Here is a 20,287-nt window from a genome sequence, read left to right as displayed (position 1 = left end):
TCTTTATTGCTTTTTCGTTAGGTGCGGATATGACAGTGTATCATTACGTTCTGAGATGTGTGATAATATGATGTCTGTCATACAGTTTCTGTAGATGTTCAGTCTTATTGTTGAATATTTTAGGTTTCATGTTTGTGGCGTGGCGTTGTCGGAGCAGGGGTGTGAGTGGATACTGAAATGGTATTGCCGGCTTTTGTTGGTAAGTAATTTTTGTTTTGGTTTTATTGTGTAGTAATTGTGACGTTTTGTGTCTTGTATATTTATGGTAGATCGGTTGTGTTTTAATTGATGTAGTCACTATGGGATATTTCGTTTTAGAGTTGTGAGTATTTTGGTTCCAATTTTCGCAGTTGTAGCTGTTGTCTTCTTGGTATAGATAGCTTCGGTTAAGCTATATAGGCCACTTTTTGGGGTTGTAGGTGTTTGTAGCTGTTGTCTTTTTGGTATAGATAGCTTCGGTTAAGCTATATAGGCCACTTTTTGGGGTTGTAGGTGTTTGTTTTTTCGCATCGGTAGCTGAGGTTGAGCTATGTAGGTCAAGGGATATGCCCGATTCCTGTGGTTTTCTTGGTGTAGCGGAATGCTGTGACTTAAAATCTTTTGGATATAATTTGTTTTGAGATGGTGCGGTGTTTTTTTGTTGCATATGTAGCTTGTCCCCACCCTAAACCCTCAATTTTCCGCGGATATCCCGTTAATTTCATTTTATTTTGAAGTGAGACATTATTGTGTCATTTTTATGTTTGCTTGCGCTAGTTGACGTGTGTATGTAGAGACATCATTGTCACCATTTTGTATACGCTGGAAATAGCCGTTTCCGCCATATTGATTACGTCATGGGTCTAAGCAGACGGGTGAAATCGGACACTTCTGTACTGCCAAAAAATAGTCCAATCATCTTAAAAATTAAGTCGATGGCACATTTTTAAGACATAGAAATGAAGAAAATTATTCTCAGTCACACTAAAACAAATATAAGACATTAATTTCTCACTTGTTGGCAACGGAGTTTAAGAAAAATACACATTTATTTCACACAAACAAACACAAAAACTACAGTTCAGCCATACGTGAGATAACTTCTGCAGCTGTAGGTGCCACCACATGTGTATGGAACTCTATTTTCAAAAGAATCACAAAATCACTGAATATTAAACAAAATTATTTTTGTGTGAACATTTCTAATCAGAGCATGGTGTAGCTTCTTGCTGTGGAGTCTCACTTCATCATGTAGCCTTATTTTACAATACTCAATGAGTACAGCTTTTGCTCAGTTGATTAATGTGTTTATCAAGGGGAGAAAGGTTTGAAACATGTTTATTCAGCTGAAGAAAAACATCATTCGTTATGTCCTGCAAAGCTGAGGTAACTAGTTTCTTAAAAGGGGTTTTCACATTAAAAATCCACATTTGTGTAATAGTTTCTGGCCCATTTTTCACGGATAAACTTGTTCATTGGATATAATAGATGAAGTTCCTCTGTTTTCTTCTGTTCAGGATACTGGTACTAGAAATTTTAGAAAATGGTAAAATTTGCCAAATGTGGCACTCTAGTATTTTGTTCAATTTTCTATCCAAGTACAAACTGTAAGAAACTGTATGAGGTATGTAATCATATTCGTTAGTTATTACAGTGGTAAAGCAATTAGCACTAGTAGATTTACCAATCTGAATATTACCAAAAAGCTCTTGGAAGCAGCTTCAGACTGGTGGATTGATATTCTGCTCCTCCGCGACTTACTGCAGTATTTAAAAACACTTCCAGAAGATCTTGAGTGAGATTATATGGCAGTCAGAAAGTCCTTCGTGGTGCACATCTGTTTCTGACAGCGTCATACACAACTAAAGATGAATGTAGAGTGTTTATTATGCCTCTAAAATCTGTTCTTGTTGACCGAATCCGTAGAGTTCCCTAAGTAAATTCCTTTAACGTAAACTGGCAGTATTTTAATTACTTCACATATCGGCAGTACTACGTAGCAGAAGTCATCAAATATAAAGCTTGTTTTGCGCAAAAAGCGAACCTTATGGTTATGAATGGATTTCATTTCTTATAAAAGCATAACAAAATATTTCACACATTTTGTTGAGGAATAGTCAGAAAGGTAATGTTGCCTGCCAAACTGATATTTTGTATTTCACTCCAGTGGAAACGGTGGACTAAAAGACTCGCAGTGGCGAAGAAAATACTAAATTTAGCGTTATCTTGAGGTAATTTCCAAAACTCTGTTTATTATTGGAAATATCATGGCTAGACACAGACTTAGTTTGGTTCCTACTGCCATGAAGTAGTAATAAAGCTAATGCTTTATGTGGGAATATTGAAGTTATTAAAGGTAGTATGGAAGCAACAGTTATTTTCAATCTTTCCTCACACAGTGTGAAACATTGTTGCAGTAAAACAACATTACGAATAGTCAGAATAATTAAGTTATTGTAGCTACAGTGAGGGAGAAACTAGTATTATAGGCTGCTGCGCAAATCAGTGTGAAGTAGGTAATGTTGAAGTCATAGTCATGCCGGCCTTGGTGTCCGAGCGGTACTAGGTGCTACAGTCTGGAACCGCGCGACCACTACGGTCGCAGGTTCGAATCCTGTCTCGGGAATGGATGTGTGTGATGTCTTTAGGTTAGTTAGGTTTAAGTAGTTCTAAGTTCTAGGGGACTGATGACCTTGGAAGTTAAGTCCCATAGTCCTCAGAGCCGTTTGAACCATTTTTCTTTCATAGTCATGATGCGGTTCAGAAGGTGACATGTAATAAGACCAGGAAAAAATTGGTGTTATACTACTGTCATGATGTTACTTTAAGATGAGAGTTTATTGTTACTGACAAAGCTTTAAAGCACTGTAACTTATGAGATATTGAGACTGTATTGTGAAAGAATAGCACTAATGACAATGTATTACAGCTTTATGGGGATATTTTATGTGAGCAAACATAATTATGATGATGTATTAGGAATATATGAAAGCTGAAGAAGCTACAGTTACGGACTCAATATCATATATGCTAGTAAATTATGTTTATGAAATATTGTGGTATCAAATAACGGTAAAGTACTTGTAATTAGAGAAAAGCAACCATGAAAATCGATGACAAGAGAGAGAAAATGTTGAAATTAGTTAATTTAGTTAATATGGAAGTTGAGAGATATGTGGAGTAATAATAATTTCATCAAACCATCGTAATTAAATGAGAATTATAGTGACATAATCAGAGATGTCACTGAAGCAAAGAAGAAACCAATTTTAGTAGGGAAAATTGCAGTATACAGTGAGAAATATTAGAAATGAGGAGCCACTATCATTTAACATGTGGGATATATTGCTTAAAAATAAAATGTGGCCTGTATTAGGGGACTATATTTATTTCAAAGTTTGGTGATTTATTTTTATTTGATCTGACCTCATTTACGTTATAGGTTTTCCGTGATTTCCCTAAATCGCTTCAGGCAAATGCTGGGATGGTTCCTTTGAAAGGGCACGGCCGACTTCCTTCCCCGTCCTTCCCTAATCCAATGAGACCGATGACCTCGCTGTCTGGTCTCCTTCCCAAAAACAATCCAATCCGATCATTTACGTTACAGTTGTCAAATTTAAACTTTCAAAATAACTTGAAAAAGGTTATTAATAAGCAATTTATATTCTATGTAAAATGAATTCTTTGATAAATGTATTATATGTGTACTTCTTGGCTAAAAGTAGGACACTATAGGTGACAGAAAGTGAGACGTGGAAGTTGGCTTTGATTCATTTTGTCTGTGTCTGTAGTGGTTGAAGTATAATCATTTGGGAAATACGGAAAAAGATATATCTACAGTTAACAAATCTTAAGTGCCTGATGATCACTGTGCCAATATCACAAAAAAAATGTAAAGAATTTCGAGAAACATGGTAAGTGTGGAGTTATCACCGAGTGAGAACTACTGTAATTGTGCAAAGGCACAGCACATTTACATGGACTGTGTTAAGACAGGCTATTAAGAGAATTGTATATGTTCTACACTTGGTGGCCTCATATATGACGAAAATATATGTTTGACCCATTGATGTACACGGGTTATATATATATATATATATATATTCCGTACCGATTGTGATTATTACAATCATCTTTACAGGAGATGTGCCTTTCCTCCTGACTCACCATATATATATATATATATATATATATATATATATATATATATATATATATATATATATATATATGAATGGCAGCTGGCTCTAAACGTAGAAAAATCTAAGTTATTGCGGACGAGTAGGGAAAACAAACCTACAATGTTCTGTTGACACAGTCACGTCCTTTAAATATCTAGGCGAACGTTGAAAAGCAATATGAAATGGAATGAACATGTGAGGATTGAGGTAGGGAAGGGGAGCGGTCGACTCCGGTTTATTTGGAGAATTTTAGAAAAGTGTGGTATATATATATTTGGTGAGTCAGGAGGAAAGGTACAAGCGCTTTGAAGGGTGATAGTGTTAGTGATTCTGAACAAAAAACTTCATATGGATGTATGCCCTATTCCGAATGTTTTCCGAGATAGAACACAGTTAATATCATTTTTGTACGTTTTTCTTGAATAACTCGAAAACCGCACCCTCCAGCGAAAACGTGTTGCAGTACAAAATTAAACTATATTAAATTTCCTACAAAAAAGGTCCTATTCGTTCTTTTCTCTAGAACTAATGGCTTGTGCGAAGAGAGCGTGAGAATGTTGAAAAACTCGCTCGACGCGCATGCGCTGTAGCTTACGTAGTTTTTGTATGCCACTTGTGATCTATCAGGCCGGGAAACTACCTCAAATATATACATACGTGTGAGTATAATGATAAATAACACATGTCGCCAGGACACTTTTGCAGTACAAATTGGCAAGTTCCGTCACCTTGGTTTTTTTCAATTGCATGTGCTACTGTGACAGCTTTTTCCACTAGAACAACTATGTTAGTTCCACCTTCCTGCATTTTATATTTTCCCACCACTGCCATCTTGCAGTTTCAAATTTCCTGCCAGCGCCATATTGGATTTTGATCTCATCAGTTCATTTTAAAAAATGTCTTCATCAGGTTCTGAGCGCAGAACCTTTAGATACATATACAGGGCTTAGAAGTGGACTAGGCACCGTATTAACAATAGAACTCTTATGTCTTCTTGTACATAGCAGCCTTTGTACACTGAGCAGGACACCTACATTTGTCTATATGTTCGGTTGTTGTGAAGTACTGTAGTGTGACTGTTTAGAAATGCAGTCGATGAAAGCTTTAAATGAAGTGTTGTCACTAGATTATTTTACTACCCATCTTGTAACATGGACCATTTTTGCAATTACCGTTACTATATCGAATACTGAAAGTATTCGCTAGTAGCTTTTTCTTAGAGAAGCTTACATTTGCAGTAACTAAGAGACGTATTTCGTGCCATCTTGTATATTAATTTTGGTTGAAATAGGTTCGTCTCAAAATAACGTTACAGTCCGAGCACCAAAAGAGAACAGTGCTTCAGCATACAGAGAAACGAGGTTGACGTTTATATTTGTATGTATGTTATGTTTGTTTGGTACTATTGTTAAAAACGTTCTAGTAAATAGGATGTGGGAAGAAAATTGGTTTGTTAATAAATACAGTGAGTTGAGCCATTTCTTTAATCATACTTCACATTTCTTAAGAAAAGCAAAACAAATAACAAAGAGAATTTTCGTCTGAAGCAGCACACATCTGCAGACACTGCTGAAACTTACAGAAGGAGTTATGGTAAGGACCAAACTTCTTTAATTCACGTCACAATTAATTAATAAAAGCCGACAGTTTCACAATGTCTGGAGCTTTAGAAAGCTAAACAGATTTAGATCACAGGAATGATAAAATGCTGAAAGAACAGTTAACTTTGTGATCACATAACTGAATGAAAATCAGATCTTCGCAACCGCTAATTCTATTTTTTGCATGCACGGGAATACCGCTTAAAATATCATTATTAAAGCAAATCTAAGAACTTGCAAGAAGTTTAATTTAAACTGCACATAAACTTAGGCAATAATACTATAAGATCACACGGAAATGTCCACAATATCATGATCGAGCAATTTGTTCCAAAGCAAGAGTCGTCTTTCACTCTCTTAGTGTCAATAACAGACCATTTGCTGCCATTAGAAAAACGCGTCGTCGACTATTAGATAATCATTTCCGATTTATTGAATGTTTCTTTTGGGGTGATTTACGTTTCAAATGAATTTTAGATGTGGCGATATCGTTAAGATATAGCTATTCACAAACAGATCACCCAGACAACAAATTTGTTAACGTGTGAAAAACATCACGCATACATCATATTTGTTACGATGTGTAAAAAATCGTCTATGATAAATTGTAATATGCATACAGAAACTGCAGTTGTCAAACTTACAATACAAATACTGGTGAAGAACACACTGTCTATAATGAGAATGATATGATCTAAAAAAATTTTCCGAGATGTCAGATACTCTGAGTTTCTACGAAATGTACATCAGGTTCATCTGTATGACATTTCCAGGTATTTCCTTAAAGGAAACTTGGATTCAGTTGCTTCTTCCCTTCAGAGTTATTTCTCGTGATAAGAGAGGTGTGAAGCAGGATGAAATATGTTACTTCGCTGCATTGTCATTAACTTAGATAAAAGACCAAGCACTTTTTAACTTTCATCCAGAAGCTGTCTTCACTGAATCTTTGTTGTCGTCATCAATATGTCCACCTGTGATGTATTCCATATCGTCGTTGATCTCTGCAAAGGTCTTTCCTCTTGTTTCGGGCAGCAGCTTGTACATGTACACTGCACAGACAAAGCACATAAAAGAGAACGCCCAGAAGGAGTAGTAAGCACCCAGGCCGTCCGACACCACTTGGAACAGCTTCTTCAGGACAAAGCCATAGAGAGCTGTTGTTGTGCTGTATAACGTCAGGCAGATGGCCTTAACAGACACGTGGAACACTTCTCCTGTGAGCAGGGATCCAATTGGCGCCGATGCAACGCTGTTGCTTAGCTGAAACATATTTAGCACTCATTAGCACGATATTACAGTTCAACTGCAACAGATTTTTCCATAAGCCTTGACAACAAAATATTCTGAAAAATATGCAGATTAATGTTCATTAATGGTGATTCAATGGTGAATACGATGAGTAACTGAAGACGAGCATAGATTTTATCAAATGAGTTTTGCATTTTTTTAGTGCTTCGATTGATGACAGCTATTAATTTTTAAAACAAGTTATTTTAGTGTATGAAGGTTTCTTCATTCTACTTGAAATAAACAAATTATTTCATTGAGACCCTTGAACATATCACATCAGTATTGTTAATATTTTGCACAATTTTTGGGAATGCAGTGCCACAGTTGTATACTAGTGACAGGTGTCTCATGTGAATACAGATCCCTCGCATGTTCTGACACAATCATCGGCCAAGTTGGGGTTTCGATGATGACTAGTGTGTAGAAGCCTGTTTTGCCATATGTCTGCGTGAGCGTTTGACTAGAAATACTAGAAATTGTGGGCGTTCACAACTGTAGAATTGTATCACTATGAAAAAGACTGTTTCAGTATTTTATATATATATATATATATATATATATATATATATATATATATATATGTTTCCTTTATATATGTTTCCTTTATCGGAATGATGTTCCTACAGTCTGCCGTATTTTAACTTGGCTACCGACCTCTTGATGGTGGAACATTTTTAGTACAATTCGATGGAGAATGTTTGGTCATCTACTGGTTATCGCTTGAAATAAATGAGTAAGTAATATTCCTATATGTACACTTCGACTAAACATGATTTGTATACGTTTTGCTCTCACTTACATACAGATTTATACCTCAAGAAGTGCCTCTAACGCCATGAAACTAGTTGGTTCATAAAAAAACATATCATAGAGCAGAAGCACTTTTTATCATAATAATACTACGAAAACTATTGTCACCTAGCGTTCAATTATACCCCGCAAGAAGAATATGGTCACGATAATTAATTTTGTACTGATAGAAGGTGTTTACTGTAGTTATTTGTTATGGTGACTCCTAAGTTGTTTTATCTGTTTGTTATTCCACACATATTATAAAAATGGATGGATATATGTGCGTAAGTAAAAGGGGCATCAAAAGTCTGCGTTTGAGGATGTTGATGAAGCGTGTATGCAACGTAGCGGGATTCCGATATGGTTATATAAGCTCCGACATGTAGGCAAGGGATTAGTGCGGCATTCGCGTTTTTCCAAAGTGCGTGCGATAAACGCGGAAACGTGTAATGTGGCAACGATATTACCAAGTGCATCCAAAGAGGAACAACGTACTGTCGTTCTTTTATAGGATGCTAAAGGACAAACACCGGCAAACATCCTTTGGGGAATGGAGAATGTATACGGGCCAGTGTGTCTGGTGAAAACCACCATTGTGGAATGGAGCGAAAAGTACCTTGCTGCTCATGATTCAGCACAAGATGTTGGTCGATCTGGGAGCCCCACTGCATGTTGATTTCAAGTAACCTTGTGTTTCCGCCACTGGGGAACGGTACTGCGCAATGCCGAGAAATTACGGCGTGCAGTTAAGGCGAAACTTCTGGGAAAAGGGCGACAAGGTGTGTTGCTGCTTCATGATAACACACGTCCTCATATCGCAAATAACGTAACGCTTAAGTTATTCGAACTAGAATAGGAAATCACCGAGCACATGCCTCTAGTCCTGATCTCTCCCCATGCTCCCTTAAAGAAGACCTTGAAAGGTCGACGATTCCTGTCGGGGGAGAACGTATAGCAGGCATTTAGGGACTGCTTCATGCAGCAGGACATTGCGTTTCACCAAATGGGTATCTTCAATCTAGTCGGTCAATGTGATAGTAGCCTAAATCCGCACGGTGATTATGTCTGATTGGCATACCTGTTCTGGTTTGTACGACCGCGAACGGGAACTTTTTGACCGCCTCTTGTTGACGGTCCACTCACATTAATGTGATCACCGCCTGAGTTCGTGCAACAACCACTCACAGGAGGCAGGTTACAGCACTGGCAGCAGAAGGTATAAATGTCGGGGGGACGCGGTAAACAGTGCATTCGTTGTCGTAACGCGGAGACGGAGCGACTTATCTGACATCTAAGAGGGCGTGATCTTTGGCTTCTGGGCCCAGGGTGGAAGCGTTGCAATAACGACTATGTAAACTGTTCAAGTGCCGCCGTTGTTGAAGTATACCGTGCATGGCAAAGTGGTGTTATCCAAAAACGACGCTGAGGCAACTGTGCTACACAATGGCCCATAGATGACAAGGGTGAACGACGACTGTCGAAATGTGTATGGGCAAACAGACGTCCAACCTTTGAGAAACCGAGCGCCTAGACGAACCTAGAGGTTACCAAAAGTGTCTCCTCAACGACCGTTCACCGAGACTCCATCCACAACAGTCACCTGTTTCTTGCACCTGTGCTGACTGCTGTCCATCGGCCATGAAGGCTAGAATTTTCAAGCCAGTAGCGCAACTGGACGTCCACTGAGTGGTGACAAGTGGCTTCTTCAGAAGATTCAGAAAACCCGTGACACTAGGGTGCCTTAGAACAATTTATTTATTTACTATCAGTTTCGATCAGTCACAATCATCTGGTACGAAAAATTGACTAATACAAGTCATATGTTGAGCCACAAAATCGCATTAGCGGTCAAGCTCATGACTAATTACGCAATAATAAGCAACCAGTGGCATAAAAGAAATTTGATTTCTTTACCGGTTTCAGGCATTTAGTGCTTTAGTGCCCTTCGTCAGAAGGTTATATTTATCACATTATTTGCCATTGTCAACAATAAAGTGCCTACAGCAAAATGCCATGGTCATGTGAATAATACTACAGCTAAACAATAATTTTCCCACATCAGCAACCTTCATTTTGCACAGACAACAGGCAACCTTTTCAGATGAATCACGTTTTATGCTCCATCGGAGAGATGGCCATTGGCGTGTACGGCACTGCTATGGTTGTCGGAAAGATGCCTGAGAAGCGAGCGTTATGGTCTGGGGAATATTTTCGTGGCATTGCCTGGATGACCTCGTCATTCTGTAAGGCACAATGGATCAACGTAAGTTACGCTTGGAGACTATATCCACTAAAGCGTGCAGTTTGTGTTTTCGTCAGCACGATGGTATCCACCAGCCAGATAATGCAACGTGTCACACAGCTCACAGTGTGCTTGTGTGGTTCGGAGAGCACCAGAATGAGCTTACCGTACTCGCCTGGCCACCAAAATCTCCTGATTAAAACCCAATCGACAATTTATGGAACCACGTCGACCGGCCTGTTTGCACCTTGGATCCTCAACCGAGAAACCTGGTGCAGCTGGCCAGGGCACTGGAGTCAGCATGCCTCCACATCCCTGGCGGTGCCTTTCAGAACCTCACTGACACTCTTCCTGCACGACCGCGCTGCAAACGATGGTTATTCAGGCTTCTGACAGGTGATCGCATTAATGTGACTGGACACCATATGTAGGTACGTTCCCCATCTCCTCCTTAGCCGCTGGACCTTTATCAACCAAACTTGGTACACATATCGCTTAATGTCTGGAGAGAATGGCTTTAGGGGTTAAAACCAACTACCTGTCCCAGGGTGGGGATGGGGGTGAAAAACGAGTGTAACCCAGACTTTATTCATCTAGTATTTGAGATTGATTATTGATAATTTCAAAACTATACCATACTTTTTCTCGCCCACATAAAATGATGAAAGAGGAAAAGTTCTTACTCCATTAGTTCTTATTCCGCTTACTCCATTTCTCACTGTTCGTGCAGTATAACAGCTGCACTGGGTTCGACATTTTATTCCTACCATTTTCTTAACTGTAAACACAAGACTTTTCCAGACAATATTCAGATATACCACTGAATGTGTCTGCAAAACTGTATCACCGTACCACACAAAGTTCAGGAGATGATATGTGATAAACACTAATTCTACTTGCAACAGGTATCACAGACAGTGTCCACATAAGGCGCTAAATGTACCTCCAAAACCATACGGTTGTATGCCTTATGATACAGGAGATATGACGTTATACACATCGAGCTGCGTGAAAACGAAACTACAGATTGATATTCACTAGAGATAAAAGTTAAATTTGTGGACAGATATGTGTGAAATATATTAAATATGTATGAAGTACATGTGACATGTGATGCGAGCGTATGTGAGCGAGCGTATGTGAGCGAGCCGCAGGTAAGAAACTACTCTTAGACCAGTCGATCGATTTCACCAAACTTGTACAGAGGGGGGGGGGGGGGGGGCGGAAGAGAAGATAGAGGGATTGAGGAGGATATAGAGGGAGCAGTAGGAGAAGCACTCAGAGGGGGAAGTTGCAGACTGACAGATGGGGATGGAGTAGATGGTCAGAGAGAGGAGGGAGGAGCAGACTCATAGAAAATGGAGGAGGAGTTGTATAGGTTGGTTGGTTGGTTTGGGGAAGGAGACCAGACAGCGTGGTCATCGGTCTCATCGGATTAGGGAAGGATGGGGAAGGAGGTCAGCCGTGCCCTTTCAGAGGAACCATCCCGGCATTTGCCTGAAGTGATTTTAGGGAAATCACGGAAAACCTAACTCAGGATGGCAGGACGCGGGATTGAACCGTCGTCCTTCCGAATGCGAGTCCAGTGTCTAACTGGAGTTGTATAGAGAGTGGTTAGGAGGAGATAGGTAGAGAGGGAGGAGGAGGAGATACGGAGAGAGTGGGATGAGATTGACTGAAAGAGGGAAGGATGAGGTGGACCAACAGAAAATTGGAATAAATATTCGTACATACTGGGGCAGTACCAGGTACTCAACTAGTTAGTAATAATAAGTAACACCACTGAAGAGTTCTGTGAATATGGAGTACTTCATTTCTGCTGATAACTTCTAGTGCAGTCTGCGAATATTATTTTGTTTTCACCTCATTTCACTACACACAGCACTGCAATTTTGAAATTCTGCCACTTGAAATTGGTATCTGTGAAAATTACCTTTGCAAACGACAAATTGCTGATCATCTGCCCCATCGTTGTCTCCCTATGATAGCGACTACAAAAACGTGACGTTAACACATTATCTGGATCTCACTGTCCTTTAATACACAATGTTAAGTTAAAGTGACTTCAGTATTTTATGAATTTTATAGATGTGGCTAATTTATTCACTTTTATAAAGGTCAAATATTTAGCACCATTCTAAACTGAACCACGGGAGAATGAAGTGTTACTACCAATGACATTACCGTATGGGCCCAGTTTCCTCACTACATACGTAATCCTGCGAGTCCCTCATTCATTATTTAAAATTTCCTTTCTTTTCTGTGATCTTATGAAAGTCTGGGTATAGTTTGTCCAAGTTCAAAAGTATAGTCTTGAGAATCTGTTTCAACTGTGAGTTCTAAATTCTTAAAAATATTCGTTAATAACAATATAGATCGTAATTATTTGCCAGTTTCAGTTAAAACGCATCACAAGACTCTGTTTAGAAGGATAGCTCAGCAAAGTCACCCCTGTATCTATGAGTGCTACTGGCGGTACCTGGCGATACCAGTAGCAACCTTGAATTTCCTGAACGTCTCTCAGGTCATCGCTGATAGTTATTTAGTTAGTTACATGTTCCACATATCATTTTAACGACTCTTCCGTCGAAATGGTGCGGAACGAGTCAGTTTATATGACACGTGTACGTGATCAGTGTAACCATTAGTGAACGTATGTTTTAGTGCTAAACATGGAACTATATTTACAATTTAAAAAAAGACACAGGCTATCAGTTTTTAAATCAGACTTGTCCCCAAATAGATACCTTTTTTCAGGAGAAATCATTTTAGCTTATGTTTAAAACTTTCATTGGGGAATATACATATATATTGCGATGGTGCAATTAAAATGTCTAGCTTATTGAAGATATGCCTACATGGCGACCCCAGGTGAACATCACATATTATTCTTACTGCTAGCGTTTGTGCTTTAATAATATCTTTCTAAGTGGTGAATTATCCCAAATAATTGATTCACAAGATATTATTGAACTGAAATGTGCAAAATATGTCAGAAGGTTGATTCATGTGATTCCAAGTCAAGCAACAACAAGATAGGCAAAAGCAGGTGAACTTAATTGTGTGTAGCTCAGTTATACGCTTCTTCCAGCTTCCTTCATCAATATTGACATATAAAAATTTGGAACTTTCTACCCTGTTTACTACCTCCCGTACTTTTGCTGCATCAGTTGTTGGTACGGCTATTTATAGTAGCGTACTGACCATAGTGTGTTTTTTCAAAATTAAGAGAGCCCATTTTTAGAGAAAAATATAGTAATTCTTTAAAAAACATCACTGACGACCTCTTCTGTGTCTTTCTCTCTAATGAGATTTGTGGTAACGTTAGTATCATCTACCAAAAGTTCCAGTTCTGCTTGTTGAATGTTAAGTGTAAGCTGTTTCACATATATATGGAACAGGTATGGACTCAAAATGGAACATTCTGAAAATCCCTTTGTGATTTCACCCCATGCACTAATATTCTCTCCCCTCTCAACATTGTTTGAATTATTCAGCACAACATTTTACATTCAGGTTTTTAAATATGATTCGAACCAGCTGTGTGTGAAGCCATCAGTTCCACAAAACATAAGTTTTTCTAAGAGAATGGCATGATTTACACAATCAAATGCCTTCCAAACATCACAAAAAAAACTATCCACATTTTATGATTTAAGGCTCGTAAAATTTGGCAAGTGAATGTATAAATAGCATTCTCAGTCGAGCAACCCTTCTGGACTCCAAAGTGTGATTTGCTAAGTAAGTTACTTCTACTTAAATGTGGTATCACTGTACTCTACTTTTTCGAATATTTTGGAAATAGATGTTAGTAACCAAAACTGGGCGATAAACCTTTAATTCTTCCTTGTCGCCTTTGTTTAAAAATAGCTTAACACTTTCGTATTTTATCCTCTCTCGAAAAAATTCCTTGTACTAGTGATACATTGTATATACATATCACTGAGGACGTTAAAACAACTTCTCAGAACTCTTTCTGAAATTCTATCAACACCGTATGAAGTCTTGTGTTTTAGAATCCTTATAATTCTATTAATTTTTAATGATGGATGTTGTTTCTACTTCTAGTTAAAATTTTATGCAATGACTTTTTAATGTGTTACCTTGTTTCTTCCACATAACCATTTAATCCTATTTCTACCACTACGCTTGGAAAGTGTCTGTTAAAGATATTTGCAACATGTGAATAACCAATTACTGCATCGTCATTTTGTTTAATTGTTGTAGTATCTTATGCACTGACTGGTTGTCCTGTCTCCCATTTCACAATATTTCTTATTGTTTTAATATTATCATCTGTGTTATTAATTTCTGTTAGGAAGTGTGTATTTCTGGACATTTTAATGACTTTCCTTAAAATACTACATTATTTTTTGTAGAACTCAAGTAACGTCAGATCTTAGCTTTTTCTGGCCTCTAAATAAATATGTGTTTTCCCTTTATCATGGCTTACATGCTTTATGGACTTTTTGGATAACGTTCTAGGAAAGCCACTTTCAAATATTGACACAAATTTACTATGGAATATATCGAATTTTGCATTAGCATTTCTTTCATCCCACACTAACTCTTTTAATTTCTTCTTAAGATATTTTTCCCTGTTGTCATTAATATGAGTAAGACTCACTGCCCAGAGCTGTAAAATGCTTATTTGTTTGTTCTCATAATTGTGCCTCATGATCAGGTAGTCCATTAACAATTTGGAATACATTAATTATTTCAGTCTGAGCACCGTCTCAAAATTTTTTTGAGTCATGTCCTGCTGTCTTGCTGCATGCAAGCTGGAAAATTTGGCATTTAAATCGGACTCACTCAACCAAATATTGAATACATTTTATTTTTCCTGTCAGAATCGTTTAAGAAATCTGCACTGAAACCTCCACTAACTATTAACTTCTTCTTCATGCATGACTGGTAAACAGTTGAAAGTTTTCTAGAGAGTACTTACAGACTGCTGCAATAACAGAAACATCCTGCAGTAACAACTAACAAGCACATGTTTCTCTACACAAAAACTTCCTGTATCAGCATTATAAATATTCTGTCCAGCATGTTTACTCTACAAGAAAATCATGCTAGCCTATAATCCCTTAAATTTATTTTTCCATCCGTGTGATCATATGGTTTTCAGAGATGGACAGAACATTTACTATGGAAGACTTACAAGAAGCTTATCTATCTTGTGCTTCAACCTCCTAGTGCTCTGACTAAACAAAGCAATTTTACATTTCTGTAAACTGTCACATAGATAATGGATCTATTCTGTTCTAATTTCTTCCAGTACTGTATGTCTATAAACTGGTTCTAACTCAAAAAAATGTGCCCCTCTGACTCCAAAAATCACAGAGATCTAGCTTTGTAAATTTCCTTTACTTTTCATCTATGGTTACAAACTTTCTTGGCACCAGAAAGACAAAAAAAATTGTAACCATAGACGTGAAGTAAAGGAAATTTATTCTATATTCAATTCGCGACGATGTTGCAGCTTTGTGTGCTTGTGGGCCCTCACACATTCTTCAAGATGCTTAGCTAATCTGTCCTTCCGCCTCCCATTCAGGTGTAGGCTTGACTCGTGTATCCTCTTCGTTTCAGTCAAAAGCAATTCACTCAGCTCTTTGTGTATAAGTCTGATGTCTGCATTAGATTTTAGAAGAAGAGATTTCTCTGTTAGATTATTCGACCACAGTCTGGTTTTATCTGAAACTGGTAAATAATTACGATTTTGGCTTTATTTAATAAATATTTTATCGAAACGCTATTTTAGTTTCTACAGCCTGTCCCCCTTGTATTATTAGTAGCAGAGTCTTACGCTAAAGTCAAATGGCACTCCCCCCTTGGATTCGCCAATATCTGCATTTCGAATGCTCACGGGATGTACCAGACAGCTACATGATTAGCCTCCTATTAAAGCAAGTGACTGGATTAATAGCAGTTATCTGATGAGCGATGCCCATATTCATGCATTGTTGTATTCCTTAGCACTCTTCGCTGTTTTCTGGCACAGCATGGCTTATCGAGTGTCGAAACACTTGTGGAAATCAGCATGAGGTTGCGAGCAGTGAGAGTACTGAGAAAGAACACAGTACGTCTGTATTGTGCGGCAAGTAAAACATTTGGGTTGGACAGGTAGTGTGCTCGCATAGTCGGAACCCTTAAGGCGACTACTCGCGTAAAGTGGGTAATCCGTGTACGAGTCCGGAACAAATTTTGACTTGTCACCACTGAATTTATTTCAGTGCCCCATTGCTGCTATGGTCAGAATTTCCATTTCATCGTCTACATTACTCCTTTGGTTTTACACCATAGTATCTCAGGTACTTTGATCAAGGAGGGGACTGCCTTCCTTGTGTAATTCAATCATGATTATGTCTTTAATGTCCGCGCCGAACTAAATACACTAAATACCTTCTGTAAGGCTGAGCAAAATATTTTAATAAATAAATATGTATAGTTGATTTCTGAATTATTATCCCTAAACGTTCATCTGCAGTCCACAATGATGGACGTTATCACGTCTGATCACAGGTTGTTCCCGCAAATTATCTTCCGAGACAGCAAGAAGCATGAAATCATCAGCATACAGTGGTGGTCACGAATGTGTATATACTGATGAGCCAAAACATTCTGACCACCTGCTTAATAGCTTGTCTGTCTGTCTTTGAAACGAAATAAATCGCTGACTTGCGTATCGGGGCTCCGACAGATTGTTGGTAGGTTTGTGGAGGTATTCGGCATTAGATGTCTACGCACAGGTCATGTAACTCGTGTAAATAACGGGCTGGTGATTTGCGTACGCGGTGGTGGCGCCCGATAGCGATCCACATGGGTTACATAGGATTTACATCAGACGAATTGTGGTGGCAGAGACATCAACGTCAGTTCACTATAATTTACACTGCTAAAAGTTGATCGCCGTCGGGGAAGACATCAGGCATGAAAGGATGCAGGTGGCTTGCAATTGTCAACGTGTCTTCGATTACCACCACAGGTCCCAATCAAGCGCAGGACAACGTCTCCCATAGCATAATACGGTTCGCCACCCCATCCCCTCCCCTCCAACCTGTGTCCGTGGTCCGTGGCGCACTGCACGTATCGAGCCGCCGTTCACCTCTATGACGGCGTTTGTGGACACGACCTTCCACCTAGTGTAGCAAAAATGTGATTTACGTGAAGAACCGAGACGTTTCCATTGATGGTCCCGTGCCCATTGCAGGGACATTGGGTCACTTAGGGGTGGTCCGCTGCGGAGCTCCATGTTCAACAACGTACAATGAACGACGTGCTCCCCAACACTTGTGCGTGCACCAGCATTGTGCTCTTGCGTCAGAAATGCCACACATCACACTCTATCTCTCTTTACAGAGCAGACAAGCCTCCGAACCCCACATTGTGTGAAGAGTTGTGGACGTCCAACCATTTAGCAACTAGTGGTAGTTTCACTGTCCTCCTACCTCTTTTGTTCACGACAGTAGCACACATTCGCCGTTTCCTAGATACTCGTTCACAGGTTCTGCGCAATAATAATCTGCCCTTTGTCAAAGTCGCTTATCACAATGAATTTACCCATTTGCAGCCAATTCGACGTTAGGGTCATCGACCGTCCGTGTATGCTCCGCTTACATACTTTTGTTACCACGTCACATGCTCGCAGCGCCACCACGTGGCGTCCAACATCCCGGGGTGCAGAGTTCATAATGTTTTGGTTTATCAGTGTAACTCGTGATCATATCTACGGTACGTGTGAGGAGTAAACAACAATGTAAATTATGTGGAAGAAAAGCATTATGTTGCATTCTGTGAAGAATAAAATACCGAAGGAATTGCGACAGTCAATAAATGCGAAGGTGAGCTGAAAAGTAATGCCTCCGAATTCATTAAGTGAAAAATCTTAAAACTTTTTTAAGTAGAACAAATTTACTTCTAAACGTAGTCACCATGATGATGAACACATTTCTCCCAATTTATTGATACCGTTATTGTAGAATGTTTGACTTTGTCGTTGGAGCCACAACATAATCTCTGCTAGCATATCGCTTCGTTACTACCAAATTGAAGTCCTCTAAGGTGTTCTGTAAGTTTTGGAATAATATGAAAACCGGATGGGGCCAAGTCGAGATGATCGACGACAGTGAGCCGAAGGCGTCAGATTGTTGCACTCATCGCAAAGCTCGTATGTGGTCTGGCATTGTCATGAGAGGGTGCGCCATATGCGGACGAAGTTTCTTGCTGTTATAAATTTGATTGGAGAACCTGTTTCTCACGCACCAACACAATTACGTTACAGTACGCCTTGCTACAAGCTACAATTTGGAGCCCTCTAGCGCCGGAGGGTTTCAACTAGTTTCATCTAAGCGGGAAAGTCAACTGAGTAACACGCATGACATGTAACACCTCAACTGATATTCAGAACAGAATAAAAAGAATTAGGAGGCATTAGTTTTCAGCACGCCCTCATAATAAAAATAAGTACATGCTTACATTGAAACAAATGAAGCAAGCGAGTGGTACCCAGTCGAAGGCGGAATTCACGTCGCCCTGGACGGCGTCAGCATAAAAGTATCCGCCCATTATGGCAAGGCAGACGCCCATTACTAGTGCTGAGCCTACAGCTAGAGGTCGCCGGCCGACCCTCTCGATGACAAATGATGACGCTAGACTTGAAACTAAAGAAACAGCAGTCACGATGATTGAAGACACATTTGCATCGATTCCACTTCCACTCTTCTGAAATATGTAGGTCGTGTAGTTAGCAAACGCTATAGATCCCGTAGATGTGTGAATCAGTCCAAATCCAAGCATTAAGAGCAACGTTCTCCGGTAAACTGGTACCAGAAATGTGTCTTTCCACTTCCCTTTAGTTTCTTGCTTCTGACGGATAGCTTTGTACATCGTTTCTAGCTCGAACTGGAGCTCCTCTGGTGTCAGCTCGCCTTTGTACCTCACAAGAGACTTTACAGCTTCAGATTCTCTGTTCTGCAGGAGATAGAAATACGGGGACTTCGGCATCCATACGAACGTGACCAAAAATAAAATGGGAACAGACATGCAGCTGAAGGCAACAGTGGATATGGGCAGATAGGGCACGATACAGTACATGAGCAGACTTCCACCGTACAGGAAGATACCGTGAAACGCCATGAGCGTCCCCCTTATCTCGATGTCAGCTATCTCACAAACGAACATGGTGGTAGCGCCACCGATGAACCCCCCAGTTAAGCTCCCGATGGCCCTGGCGGTGATCAGCACTTCATAGGAACTGGCAAAGGCGACCATCAGCCACCAAATGAGTGCGGGCACGGCGCCCACCAGTATCAGCATTTTCCGCCCGAAGGCATCAGCGGCGTAGGCAGTGGTAAGGATGGCCGCCAGGCCAGTGAGCGAGTTGATGGACACAATCCACGAGCCCTGGTCCGGCGTCAGCGGCACCGGCGAGTCCTCCTCCTGCAGGATGGGAACAGTCGTCGGCGACCAAGCCATGAACGTGCCGAAAGCGAAGTGTATCACCGACGCTGTGAATATACAATTAATAGTGCTGCGTAATTAAAAGCGGTCGTGAAAAAATGTAATACTGATCATTTACAGAGGATAATAGGAATTATATAAATAATAAACACGGCAGAAAATATGTGAGAGTCCAACGAAAGGTATCAACATAAATTGGAAGAACACCACTAAAACGCAAGGTAGGGTGTGGCTTTCTGTATCATGGGATTGTGTGGATAGAAATAAGAAAAATATTCTACCGCTCATGCAATGTGCGCGACACGGCCTCCTTTCTGTTGCAGGACCGTTGCTAGCCAAGTCGCGTACAGGTAGGGTGACCAGATGCAATTGTTTAAAAAGGAGGAGAAACAGCTTCAAAAAGGAGGACAAAGGAAGAAAAAAAGAGGACACATCAAACGGGTCAACTGCAGATGAGAATACCACCTGTCAGCTTTGAACAAGTCACGTGACTGCCGGGAATTACCGGTAAATCTAGTAGTTAATTGTTACTGATGGTCAGGTGGTGGTTAACTGAGAAATACAAAAAAATTTAAAAACATTGATTGTGGTGACAGTGTGGCGTCAATTGTTTTGTTATGTCAACAACACGGAATTGTTTACAAAGTGAAAAACGTAAGACCATTCACCTTCCTTCATTCAACGCACCATTACCAACATCTACAATTCAAGCAGCAGCTGACGACATGTAAACTGCACTT

The 20,287-nt window shown here is 39.6% G+C and overlaps 1 protein-coding gene across 1 annotated transcript; it reads right to left on the bottom strand.

Annotated features, from left to right (window-relative positions):
- Positions 1–5,647: 5,647 nt before the first annotated feature.
- On the bottom strand, positions 5,648–19,436 carry LOC124544708 (facilitated trehalose transporter Tret1-like). The gene is made up of 2 exons (XM_047123357.1): positions 18,564–19,436; positions 5,648–7,021 (listed from the first exon to the last, which is right to left on the bottom strand). Exons 1-2 carry the CDS (start codon positions 19,401–19,403, stop codon positions 6,680–6,682), a joined length of 1,182 nt encoding a protein of 393 aa, XP_046979313.1. The 5' UTR covers positions 19,404–19,436; the 3' UTR covers positions 5,648–6,679.
- Positions 19,437–20,287: the final 851 nt, after the last annotated feature.

Source organism: Schistocerca americana, chromosome 1 (genome assembly GCF_021461395.2).
Source record: "Schistocerca americana isolate TAMUIC-IGC-003095 chromosome 1, iqSchAmer2.1, whole genome shotgun sequence".
Taxonomy (NCBI): Eukaryota; Metazoa; Arthropoda; class Insecta; order Orthoptera; family Acrididae; genus Schistocerca; species Schistocerca americana.
This window is presented reverse-complemented; position numbering and strand designations above follow the sequence as displayed.